General features: G+C 45.0%; 1 protein-coding gene across 2 annotated transcripts; it reads right to left on the bottom strand.

The window, feature by feature from the left end:
* Positions 1-57: 57 nt before the first annotated feature.
* Positions 58-11071, bottom strand: LOC308585106 (uncharacterized protein). Of its 2 annotated transcripts, XM_081190685.1 has the most exons (5): positions 11022-11071; positions 7872-8038; positions 5968-6051; positions 4418-4579; positions 58-3186 (listed from the first exon to the last, which is right to left on the bottom strand). In XM_081190685.1, the coding sequence occupies exons 1-5, from the start codon at positions 11029-11031 to the stop codon at positions 3043-3045; spliced, it is 567 nt and encodes a 188-aa protein (XP_081046811.1). In that variant the 5' UTR covers positions 11032-11071; the 3' UTR covers positions 58-3042. The 2 variants fall into 2 exon arrangements, with proteins under 2 accessions (XP_081046811.1, XP_081046810.1); XM_081190684.1 differs by lacking the exon at positions 11022-11071 and having other exon boundaries at positions 7872-8106.
* Between the last annotated feature and the right edge of the window lie 1975 nt (positions 11072-13046).

Genomic DNA, 13046 nt, shown 5'->3' with positions numbered 1-13046 from the left:
TTTCTGTGATTTTTTTTTTTTGTCCTTCCTTTGCATCACTGAACAATCCACAAAGAGGTCTCCTCTGTCAAGAGGTCCTCCTTCTCCTTCTCCTCCTTTTCCCCATGTAACCACTGCAACAAACCATTCAGCCTCTTCCATTTTGCCTTCATAAAAAATAAAGTGAAACTATATTGGCTCACGGGACTGTGTTACTGCCATGTCTGAGGCAGAGGTGTGCCTGTGTTGTGTTGCTTTAGGCTGCAAGTGGAGGCTCAGCCAATTAAATGATTCTCCAGACCAAGGAAGGGAATCTACCGCCACTAGCTACATGCCCTCAGCGGATTGTGTCATGGCCTGCATGCCCATAATGGGCAGAGTTGGGGCAAAAAAGGACAACCCAGAGCCAAAAATGGGGGGGGGGGGCTTACGCTTTTCCTTGCTTCAGGAGACAAGGATATCAGGAGTCAGAGCACACTTACGGGATGGACCAGAGACTAAGGTTCAAGGTCCACAGTCTAAGGTCAAGAGCACTGCCAGGTCTTGTACCTTCATGTGCCTGTGGTCCTTCAAGCTTGGAAGTGGCTCAGCTTCTACCTCCGATCCTGGTCTGTCTATCACATATGGTGGCATCTGGGATCCTGTAAGGCTTGACTGGCCAGGTTTGGCCTTGCTGCTACCTAACTCCACCTCTTGCTCCATATAGTTCCCTTCCGCGAGTGCTATTTCCTCCTCTGATGAGGACTCCTGGAGTGGAGAGCATGACTAGTGAGCCACTTGCTCTAGAAAGAGTTGTGAAAATGCAGGGAGGCTTCTTTAGCCTATCTTTCCTAGGCCATCCCTTGTTAATGATGCTAATTTAGAAAGCTTCCCGCATCCCCCCAGTTCATCTCAGAATTAGATGAGTTGTCGTTGGCATCCGTCTATCTCAAGAGAAAATGGAGTGTGCCTCCAATCGTGAAGTCAAACCGCTGTGTTAGCAGCACCAAAGTGACCTCCACAAAGAGCAAACCTGGGCAGTGTATATGGGGGGCCTTGGCTGCCCAGACAACAAGCCCCGCCCCCTTGGCCTTACTGATGATCCAAAGGAAAGCAGAGCAATACGTTTGGCACCAGTTTGGCTGCAGGAGTTGCTGGAAAGAAGTGTACAAGGCACCATCCAACCATCTTAGGGACTCTGATCCTGATTTGTGTAGGCTTTACTCCTTAGCCTTTTCTTCTCCTGAAGATATCCCGCAAGGCAGCTGAGGTTGAGGATCAGAGTTTTCCTTCTCCTAGATGGGCTGGCTACCTGACCTGACCCTCACTTCAAAAAACCTGCCTTATTGACTGTTGAACCTGCTGTTGGTCTCATCCGCTCAATCTGCCTGGAGCTTTCTTTGCAGGCAGGGGAAGTCCCTAACTCACCAAGGGTTTGAAACCCATCAACTACCTTCATCTGGTTTAGCCGGCCAGTCAAAGGCATTCCCAGTGTGTGGACAGTGTCACATGGTGACAGCTTCTAGGAGCCACAGGTGAGAGCTGAGTGCAGGGTGGAGACCAAAGGTGGACAAATGACCCCAGAATGAAGGGAGCACATATCATTTTCTAATGGAAAAAGTGTTATATTCCTGGAGTCAGACCCATAGAAAAGCATCTGAGTTTATTAAAAAAATTCAGACTCCGACATCACAACTGTTTATCTCTTTAAACATACTTCAGTTGATTTATTTATTTATTTAAAAAACACTGATATTACACAATGTTCAACTTCATATTATATAAGATATTACAATAAAAATATAATACATTATTAATATTATTATTAATTTATTTTTATCATACATAAATAGGTTAACCAGTTAGTAGCCAATAGGGCCATGCACCGGATTCATGAGGGTAACATAGCCAATTGCAGCATACTGTGGCCTTAATTAACCAATCATTTGTTGACACATACCAAACATATAACGTGCTCATTGTCTATTGGCAGTAGAAGTTGGTGGCTGAAGATCATTACATGAAATCTGTTAAGCAAATCTGTGGCTTGAAATCGGTTACTTCAAATCTATTGCTTGAAATCCACCACTTTTAACATTTAACATCTCAGCTTTATGACTAAGAAATTCTACTTTATTTTATTTATAAAAATAACTATAACTCATAAATATACATATATATCTATAATAGTGGTGTGCAATATAATTATATGCCACCAGCTCATTAAAAAATCATAGTAGTATACAATCAAATCATTAAAGCATCATTAAATTGTAAGCTAAGAATATTAACAACAAATGACCAACAGTGAATCTAATTAACCCTCTGAAAATACTTAGCAAAACAGGCACCGCAGCAGAGATGATGATATCTCCTGGGGTGCTATTTGCCAGTCCTCCACATTCCAAATAAATAAGTTTTTCTCAATGAGAAACCCACCAAATAAGCAAAGGAAGAGGTGGATCGCAAGACGAAAATGCATGGCTAAGGCTTTAACTAAAATATATATATATTTCCAGAGTCGTTTTGCTATCGCCAATCAAAATGTCACAAAATTGTGAGCCAGTGTTTGATTCCACAATGAAACAGGAGGGGGGTGGGGAATGAGGAAAAAGTTGGCTTTGTATTGAAGCTTTAACATCTGGTCAAAGATTCATGTTTGTTCTTTAGGGAGTTCTATAGGGAGTGACCATGAAGACTGACTGTGCTTCAGAAGGTACCACTAAACTACTGTTGGGTACTGATGACCTTTGGGCATGTGCGTATGTGGACTCCCCTTGCAGGCTATAGATTTTGGGGCTGCAATGATGAGTTTCTGCACTTCAAGATGCATGACTGCACCACTGCCTCCCGTACACAGACACGCACTTTGAGACCCAGTTTTGTATAAAGTAGTGCTTGTACATAGAACGCCTCCTGCACACACACATAGGCACTGTCCCTCTTCTTGCGAAGAGCCTCACGGCATCTCTACATCCCACCTTCTGAACGAAGGTCAAATCACACATATGGAGGCTGAGGCAATCATGATGTACCTACTCAGTCCATGGTTCGGAGTAGGCACATGAATGTGCACTTGTCATCTCAGCTGCAGGAAAATTTGAGGTGCTCCAAATACTCCAGCAGCTCCTGGGCGAGGCGGGTTCCTTTAGTGAGCTCGTCCCATTGATCAGTGAAAGTCCAGGAGATTCTGCAGGAATCAGCAGAACATGGGGCTGTGGGCAGCAGCTGGAAATAAAAGGCACGAATAACCTGAGTCAAATGTCAAAGCACAACCATACAAATGCAGCATGTTCATGCAATGGCACATGCAACTGACATAGGAGAGCATTCCACATCAGGAATGCCAGCTTAAATAAATGGGGGGTCCATGTAAGCCCCACCCAGCATAATCGATCACAAGACACGGTGCGCCATTTGAATGGTAATGTTCATTAACTTTTTGGGACAAACCCCTGAAATATTTTATTGGGGGGAGCGAAGGGACCTCGGCCGCTAGGAGTTGGCACCTATGCTCCACATATGGGACTGTTCTCCGAAGAATTTATGCTTTTGAATTCTGGTGCTGGAGGAGACTCTTGAGAGCCCCATGGACTGCAAGAAGATCAAACTGATCCATTCTGAAGGAAATCAGCCCTGAGTGCTCACTGGAAGGACAGATTCTGAAGCTGAGGCTCCAATACTTTGGCCACCTCATGAGAAGAGAAGACTCCCTGGAAAAGACCCTGATGTTGGGAAAGATGGTTGGCACAAGGAGAAGGGGACGACAGAGGACGAGATGGTTGGATAGTGTTCTTGAAGCTACCAGCATGAAGTTTGACCAAACTGTGGGAGGCAGTGGAAGACAGGAGTGCCTGGCGTGCTCTGGTCCATGGGGTCATGAAGAGTCGGACACAACTAAATGACTAAATAACAACAACATGGGACTGTTGGGTCTCGCAATCAGATTAATGGTCTCATAAACTAGGAAATCTATTTGATATTCTTCCCACATGATTCTTTTTTTAACAAAAATCTGAATATTGAAGATTTCCATTAACATTTACAAGTTTAAAGGATCAGTTAGGACCTAAAAGTAGGTTTCTCTTTTCAGGATGATGGTAATGGGCAAATGGGGTGTCCATCATTTTTCAGGCAGAACTCTAGTCCAATTAACAGCTAAAAGGCAGAAATTCAGTAGGCATTTCCTCCATTTCTTTGTATTCTTGCTGGGGAAAGATACTCCTGTCACGTTTGCCAGGAAAAGGGGGGGAAGTTGCAATACAACAGGGTGGCATTCCCAGTCCCACAGAGAAACTTAGGAAGCCTGCCCAACTCTTGATCCTCCGCATCTATCTGTGGAAAAAACACCCTGGAATGGGATGCTTAATGCAGCTACAGGTTGTTATCCTGAGAGCATCATATAACAACTGTGGAATGCTTGTTTTACAAGCAAGCCCCAAAGGAGCGGCTCTTTTACCTTCATTTTCTTGACAGTGTTTTCCAGCTGGTTGAGGTACTTCTGGCAATATTCAGTTTGCCTGTGGATGTTGGGTCTCAGTCTGCCACCAATTGGTCTGATGATGCCTGCATAATGCTGGAAGCACTTTGTGTACTGACACAGTCTCGTGTCAATGGTGCCCTGTCACACAAGAAAGATGGACACCTTTACTGAGTAGTCTATTTAAGCAGCTATGTGTAAAACCCAGATAGCATTTTGGAAATGTTAAGTGCAGTGTTCATGGTTTGTTAGAACTCTCAGATTCAGGACAGGGCTGAGGTACCGGGCTGTTAACAGAGGCGTAGAAGACAGAGTTTTGGAAAGCTGAGTCGTACCTTGGAGGTTGAAGGCAATCTGTTCCGGAAGTCCGTTCGACTTCCAAAATGTTCGGAAACCAAAGCACCGCTTTCGATTGGCTGCAGGAAGCTCCTGCAACCAATCAGAAGCCATGGAAGCCCCATCAGACATTTGGGTTCCAAAGAACATTCGCAAACCAGAACAGTCACTTCTGGGTTTGCAGTGTTCAGGAGCCAAAACGTCTGAGTACCAAGGCGTTCGGGATCCAAGGTATGACTGTATGTTTTTTGCCTTCACAACAGGACAAAACATGCAACACCCATTCAGATACTCTTTTCTATGAAACTACCAAATTCCTACCTCCTGTTGAAACTGACATCCCTAGACTTTGTCCTGAGCCCATCTAGTCCAGCATCCTGCTCTCACAGTGGCCAACTAGATGCCCGTGGGGAACGTACAAGCAGGCTCTGAGCGCCAGAGCATTTTCCCTGGTATTCAGAAGCATCGCTACCTCCAACTGAGGAGGCAGAGCAGAGCCATCATGGTTAGTAGCCATTGATAGCCTTAACCTCCATGAATCTGCCTTATCCTCTCTTAAAACCATCCAGATTGGGGGGCCATCAATGCCTCCCGGGAGAGGAAGTTCCAAAATCTAACTATATGCTGTATGAAGAATTACTTTCTTTTATCTGTCCTAAATCTTCCAACATTCAGCTTATTTGGATGTCAGTGCATTCTAGTGCTATGAGAGAGGGAGGAAAACTTTCTCCATCTGCTTTGAAATATATACAGTGGTACCTCAGGTTAAGTACTTAATTCGTTCCGGAGGTCCGTTCTTAACCTGAAACTGGTCTTAACCTGAATAACCACTTTAGCTAATGGGGCCTCCTGCTGCTGCCGTGCCGCCGGAGCACGATTTCTGTTCTCATCCTGAAGCAAAGTTCTTAACCTGAAGCACTATTTCTGGGTTAGTGGAGTCTGTAACCTGAAGCGTATGTAACCTGAAGCATATGTAACCTGAGGTACCACTGTACTGCTTTGCAAAAAAAAAGTATATTAGGCAAAGTTGTTTAAAAAGAAATTTCAATTTGATGTGGAAATGTGGAGAACTGAACATAGCACTGAAATAATATAATGAAAAAGTAGGAGAAACCAAAATTGACAGATTTGCCCATTCCTGCCCTACACACAGATACTGGGCTTGCTCTTCCTCTTGCCAAATGGCTCCTTACCAGGTCGGTGGGCTGGGCCACAATGCCATTGTTTCTCAGGATGCACACAGGTCCCCTGAGCTCCCTGCCTCCATAACCATCATCCTGCCAAAAAAAAAAAAAAAACTTGGATTCCAGAACTGGCATGAACCAATTTTAATTGTGAAAAATAAGTTATATATTATTTGTCTTTGAAGCATTCAAAACTATTTCTACTTTTATGAAATTTGGTGTCTCCTCCTCTGCTGAAACAGCTGAAAGATTTTATTACAACTTAGTATTCCTATTCCCCCCCCCCCACAAACTTTAGTAGACTAGGGCCCTGCGGGACCTGACATCCTTCCGCAGGGCCTGCAAGACAGAGTTGTTCCGCCAGGCCTTTGGTCAGGGCGCAGCCTGACTCCCTCCTCCGGCAACCTGCACAGAATTTTGTTTAATCGGTTGCCATCAATTTGATTTTAACTAATTTTTATAATGAAATATTTTTAGAATGTGTTATTATTTGATTGTTTATTTGACTGTTGTTAGCCGCCCTGAGCCCGGCTTGGCTGGGGAGGGCGGGATATAAATAAAATTTATTATTATTATTATTATTATTAGTAAAGTGTTGAGAGCCAGTGCAGTCCTGTCAGCAGAGTTGCCTGTGGTCTGGACTCAACAATTCACCTGTAGACTCAATAAGGGTGTTAAAGGAGTCACCATCCCACAAATGCAATAAGGGTGAAGGGACTTTACTTATATTTAGGATCTGATTCATCATCTCTAGTGGAGTCAAGAAGGAATGTTCACTAGGGTAGCAGAACTGCCATCCTTTGCAGCTTGTGGTTTGTGTTTTTCTTTTGAATCATCTGAAGTGGAGCTATTTATTCTCCAAAATAACTCACTGTAGATTCTACAGATTGATAGGCTGGAGGTGGAAACAGATGGGAGTTGTGAAAGAGGACTCAACCCAATAACCTCTTGTTTCCTTCCAAGGCTATGAATTGTAAGAGTGGGGAAATAATGGCCCGTCACACAAGAATGTAGCGGGAAGGTAGAGGTACGAAGCTTAAAGCCTGTCAGTCCAATCCTGAACACATTCACTTGGAAGCAAGTCCCACATGCTTCAGATCATGCCTGACCTTCCATTGCTAATGTCCTAATGACTGCAGAATGTGGAAATAAGCAGGACTTTGTTTACTGGAAATCAGGGACAAGGAAAACTTACAACAAAATGTTGCTGTGTGACATGCTTCTATTCAAGGTTCCAACCACTCCAAGCCATTCCTATTCCAACTAAGTATTTTGTAATCCCCCCCCCAACTCAATAGCCAGGATTCCATACTAACTGAGCATGTTCAGTCTTCACTTAGCCATTTGGAGGAAGGTTAAACCCCTTTAATTTACTCCCCGAAATATTATTATTTTTACTTCTGCAAAACATGGGGCTGTTGATACCTCCCTCTTGTGCGTGGATGTTTTGGCTACTTATGCATGATGACTCAAAAACCTGAGATCATTCTTAGTATCTAGATGCTGCTGCTGCTGCTGAAATGCAGGACAAATTGGTACTGATCCTGCCCTGGAAGTCATGTGCACCACACAGGACACTGCCTGCTGCTCGAAAACACAGGACGCATGGCCAGCAGCATTAAGCCAACTAAATGTTAGATTGTACGTAATTCTAGTCAGCGATTCCAGTCAAACCAAAATGTTTGGATCTATTTCAGCTGACACCCTAGCCCTCAACATTTGCCAACAATGCCAGTAACTCATGGCTGAGCTGGTCCAGTTTACCAAAGCACATTTCTTTGCGGGCCCCACAATTTTCAACATCTGGAATGGCTCTACTAAATTCTACTCTTAGCCGAGTGGAAGGAAAGGTCCTTTGGAGAGAGGAAGGAAGGAAGTGACACAGAAAGCAGGTGATTCATTCTTGTACATACCACTAAGGTCTTGTAAAGATCCCTCAGGCATTTCTTCAAGCGACTGATAATGGAGATGGCATTGGGCAGTTCCTCTGCACATGTCGGTCCGGCCTCAGTGGGGCATCCCTGACTCAAACTGCAAAGCACAGTCATCAGTGACACCACTGATACAAATGTGTGCCGTCCTGTAATAAACATAAGGATTGTGTCATCAGACATTGAGACAAATTGTGCAGTGAAATGCTATTTCACACTTCTTCAAAAGGAAGTCACATGGCATTCATCAGAGTTTACTCTCAAAAGCGTATCCATAGGATGGGTGCTTTAATGACCTTAATCTCCACACAAGAAGGCCAACATGGAAATAGTAAAGGTAGAATCCAAGGCAGGGACGAACGAAGGCATCGTGACACCCGGGGCGGGGCGTCGCAACGTAGGGTGCATGTGTGGCATTGCTACTTACGATGCATGCACCGTACGTAGTGAGGCTGCACATGTACTGTACATAGCGCTTTGCCAGCAGCACCATACAGACAGATTATCAAAACATTTTTTTAAAGGGGGGGGGCTGTTTTGAATGAGAGAAGAATGCAGCTGTGAGAAGAAAAATTGATAAATATGTTGCCAGGCTGCACTTATGGGTTATTTCCTGCCATTTCCCCTCCAATCACCCAACAGACACTCCCCTCACATGAGAAACCAAAGAGACAGATTCCTGGTAGCAACAGGTAAGGGTGGGTGTCACACACACGTCCTAGGAATGTAAGTCAGGTAATGTGACTGCAACCTGCCATGCATCAAATGGGACCAGGCAGAGTAACAGAGTGACAACATTTCCCCTCCTGAGGGGTAGCTGTCACAAGACATGTGAAGCTACTTTGCTTATTTGTGCCCAGAAGCAGAGACAGTCAAGAGGGACTTTCCCCCTCTGCCAGGCAAGAAGGAACAGTGGAATTCCAGCACCAACTTTTACTAGGAGCAAATAAGACTGAATACCTTGGTGAGGTCAGAGCTGTGGTGAAGTTCAAGTCAAGGCTGCCTACCTTGTCACATGCAGCGTCACATGAAGTTTCCTGGCCGAATTCTCTGAATACTTCACCAATTGAGCTGCCCCTCATACCAGCTCATGCCCCTTCGGCTCCCCTCAGTGTGGAGGAGGCTGAGCGCAGAGCCGAGTGTAGCACAGCTTTGGTGGCTGGCTCCTCCAGAGCACTCGGCCTCCTCCAGATGATGTGACGTCACACATGCATTGCGTGCGGGATGTCACATGCATGCAAAGTGTGACACATGTGACATCACACACGCATGTTGCACATGTGATGTCATGTGCACATGGCATGCGCCGGGCCCCCTTAATCTTGGGAGCAACTTGGCATCTCTGGGGCTGATCCAAGACATTTTGCTGCCTGAGGCAAAGGACAAGACATACACTTCATGTACAGTAGCCAAATGGGCAGTCCGGTCCATGGGATGGTGTCCTCTACCTTAAGGAGCGCAGGACAGGCTGAGTGGCACACACAGCTTCAATCTCCAACACTTCACCACTGCCCCTTGACCCTCAGCACCTGCTGCCTGCGGTGGCCGCCTCATTCCGCCTCATGATAGGGCTGGCCTGTATTTCCTTGGTATTCTAGGCAAACTATCGCCATGTACAAAAGGCTATGCACACACCATACATTTAAAGCACATTTATAGCATATTCTTCCCTCGCCCAAGATTCCTGAGAACTGTAGTTTCCCCCTGAGAGTTACACTTCTCAGCACCATTAACAAATTGCATCTTGAGGGGAGGGGTGAGCCACGTGCTTTAAAGATACGTTGTGTAAGCGACCATAAAACCCCCACAGCTCTCATCATTCTAGGGAGATGTGAGTGGGTCAGATCATCAGCTTACAAAACCACAAATGCAAGAAATGGGGTGGGGGGGTGCAGACCTGGGTTTCAAAACAGTAATGCACTTCATGTTTGGGTGGGGGACCCAAAACCGTAACGACACCCTAAATTACAAACCAAATTCCAACACCAAAATTCCCTAGAGCTGCTTAGTCCTGTCCCAAGTCCAGAACTCCTGCTAGCAAAAAAAAAAAATGTAGAAGCATGGGAGTCTTGCCAGGAGGAAAACAAAATCCTCACTTCCATTTCCCACCCCCACCCCCATGGCAGAGTTCCTCTGCTTTTACATTTCCACACCAAGGGAGCACCACCTGTTTAATTAAAGCAGAGGCTTGACAACCATATGCCAGGAGTGCTCTGATGGTGTTTCCTGCTTGGCAGGGGGTTGGACTCGATGGCCCTTGTGGTCTCTTCCAACTCTATGATTCTATGATTCTATGATTCTATAATTGCTGCTCGTCAGACAGTCACACAAGCCCTGCAACCATGCACATTTAATGCACATTTAAAGTTCATGGCTACCAAGCTACAATTCCCAGCACCCAAGCTACAGTTCCCAGGACTCCTGGGGGGGGGGGTGAGAGGAATGTGCTTTAAATGCTCAGCCTTCTGTTGCTGGAAGCCAGGGCTCCCCTGCTATAAGCATGCACAGCCTTGTTGACATCCTAGCAGGCCCTCAGGCATTCTCAACCTTTTTTTGTTTTTGTTTTTTGTTTAACTCATCACAGTGGGCAAAGCATGATAAACACCCTTGCCCCTTGTTTATACACAGGTCGACTATGCCCCAAAGGTTCAAAGAAAAATCTTGCATAGCAACAGAAGAATCCAGGAATCCAGCAATGACATCTCACCTTGGGTAGATTTTTTTAAAAAATAAAAACATCTCTGCTTCTACTCAAGCACACAAACGAGAATCCACATCACCAGTACTGCCCAGTATGACAAATCACAGATGTGTTGGCAACTCTGCTCCCACCACTGAGAGAACTCGGCACTGGAAGAGTCACAATCCACTGTGCAACTTTCCCTTGTTGGCTTTTCTCCAGGAAACATCCAGAACCTGCCCTACCTCCCATCTCCCCAAACACTTGCCTCAACATTTTGTCCCACTCATAACACACACACACACACACACACACACACACACACACCACAGACCAGCTTATTGAAGAAGACTTTCCCTCCACTAGCTCAGCCCAAATACCCTTCTCTCCACACTGTCTTCCAAGGAAACATGCATGCAACAGAGTGCCCTCCAGCAGCCTCTACTACTTACGCTGCCTCATCCTGCTTCAAGTTAGATGCCTTTCCACTCCTTAATTGTCCCTCTACCTACTGCTTTCCCCGGGTCCTTATATCTCACCTGTTTACTGCTGATCACACCCCTAGTCTGACATCACTTCTAGAGAAAAGCAGGCTGTGAAATTCTGTGAATGAACAGGATGTGGGTAATGTAATTCAGCTGTGTAGAATGAACTCATTGGACACTTCTGAGCAGGGCAGGGCAATCTACGGAGGTGTCCTGTGTGAGAAGCTGGGTCTGGTGGCAAGGATTATAGAGTCTGGAATCATAGAATTGTTGGGTTGGAAGGGACCCTGTGTGTCATCTAGTGCAACCCCCTGCAATGCAGGAATCCCAACGAAAGCATCCATGACAGGTGGCCAGCAAACTTCTGCTTACAAACCTCCAAGCAAGGAGACTCTACCACCTCTGATGGGAGTCTGTTCCACTGTCAAACAGCTCTTACTGTCATAAAGTTCTTCCTGATGTTTAGTTGGAATCTCCTTTCTTGTAGCTTGAATTGCTTCAGGTCCTAGCCTACAGAGCAGGAGAAAATACACTTGTTCCATCTTCCATGCAACAGCCCTTTAGATATTTGAAGACGGTTATCACATTTCCCCTCAGTCTCCTCTTCTCCAGGCTAACCATACCCAACTCCCTCAACCATTCTTTACAAGGCTTGGTTTCCAGACCCTTTATCATCTTGGTCTCCCTTCTCTGCTCATGTTCTGGCTTGTCAACATCCTTCTTAAATTGTGGTGCCCAGAAATGGACACAGTATTGCAGGTGTGGTCTAACAAAGGCAGAATAGAGTGGTACTATTACTTCCGTTGATCAGAACACTATACTTCCCCAAAGGAGAAAGTGTGAGAGCCCCTAGCCTAGATCTGTTTCTGTTCAGTGAAAAAGAAAAAAACCTCAATTGTCAAGTTTCAAAAAGTTAGGAGGGAACTCCTTGCTGCAACTGAATCCTACTTTGGTTTGTTGTTTTCTTCAGGCAGCTTTTAATCTCTCAACAGCTTTTTATGCAGAGGTGCTCAATTCTATTTCTGCTGAATCAGATCATCCAACCTCCCTTTTCTCTTCTTTCTGGATATGTTTCTTTCTCTTCTGCCAATGCTTCTTAAAAGATCAATGTCATGATCACATTGATCCTAGAAGTCTTTTTTTTTTTGTCAGTGATCTTGAATAATAATCTTCCAGCATCTTCAGATGACCCCCTATAACAGGTAGCAGCCATAATTTCAAGTGGAGGTATAACAAACTCACACTGTCAGGAAACAATGTATGATATTAGAACTATATAACAGAATACTCATGTCCTGAGGAACCTTCACAGTGCTATCCTCTGCATGTCTACTCAGAGGCAACTGCTGAGTTCAGTGGGCTTACTCAGAAAAGTAGGTATAAGATTACAGCCTCAGATATCCTTCTGGAAAAATGCACAATGTCTATCTAGGAGACGTGTTTATTTTTGCAATCAGTTACTGTGGCTGTGTACAAACCATGCCTTTAAAGCACATTCAAAATGGCATGCTTTCCCTCAAAGAATTGCGGTTTAGCCCTCGCGGAGTTACAATGTCCAGCAGCCTATAACAAACTACGTTGCCCAGAATTCTTTGAGGGGGGAAATGTGCTTTAAAGGCATAGTGCATATACAGCCTGGGTGAACGGATGGTGTAAATTACCGTATTTTTTGCACCATAACACTCACTTTTTTCCTCCTAAAAAGTAAGGGGAAATGTCTGTGCGTGTTATGGAGGGAATGCCTACGGGTGGCATGCCTACGGATTTTCCTCCTCTAAAAACTACGTGCGTGTTATGGTCGGGTGTGTGTTATAGAGCGAAAAATACGGTAAATAGCAGTTTTTCTCTGCCTGAGCCTATTCCATCAATTCCTGGACAATGGTCAAGGATGATGGAAGTTGTAAGAGGGGCACAAATTCCATGGCCCTGAACTAGATTAGTGTTTCTCAGCTGGGGGCCAGATGGCCTTCTGGGGACCCCCAGGATATTCCA

This window comes from Podarcis bocagei (assembly GCF_964188305.1).
Source record: "Podarcis bocagei genome assembly, chromosome: 1".
Classification (NCBI taxonomy): Eukaryota; Metazoa; Chordata; class Lepidosauria; order Squamata; family Lacertidae; genus Podarcis; species Podarcis bocagei.
This window is presented reverse-complemented; position numbering and strand designations above follow the sequence as displayed.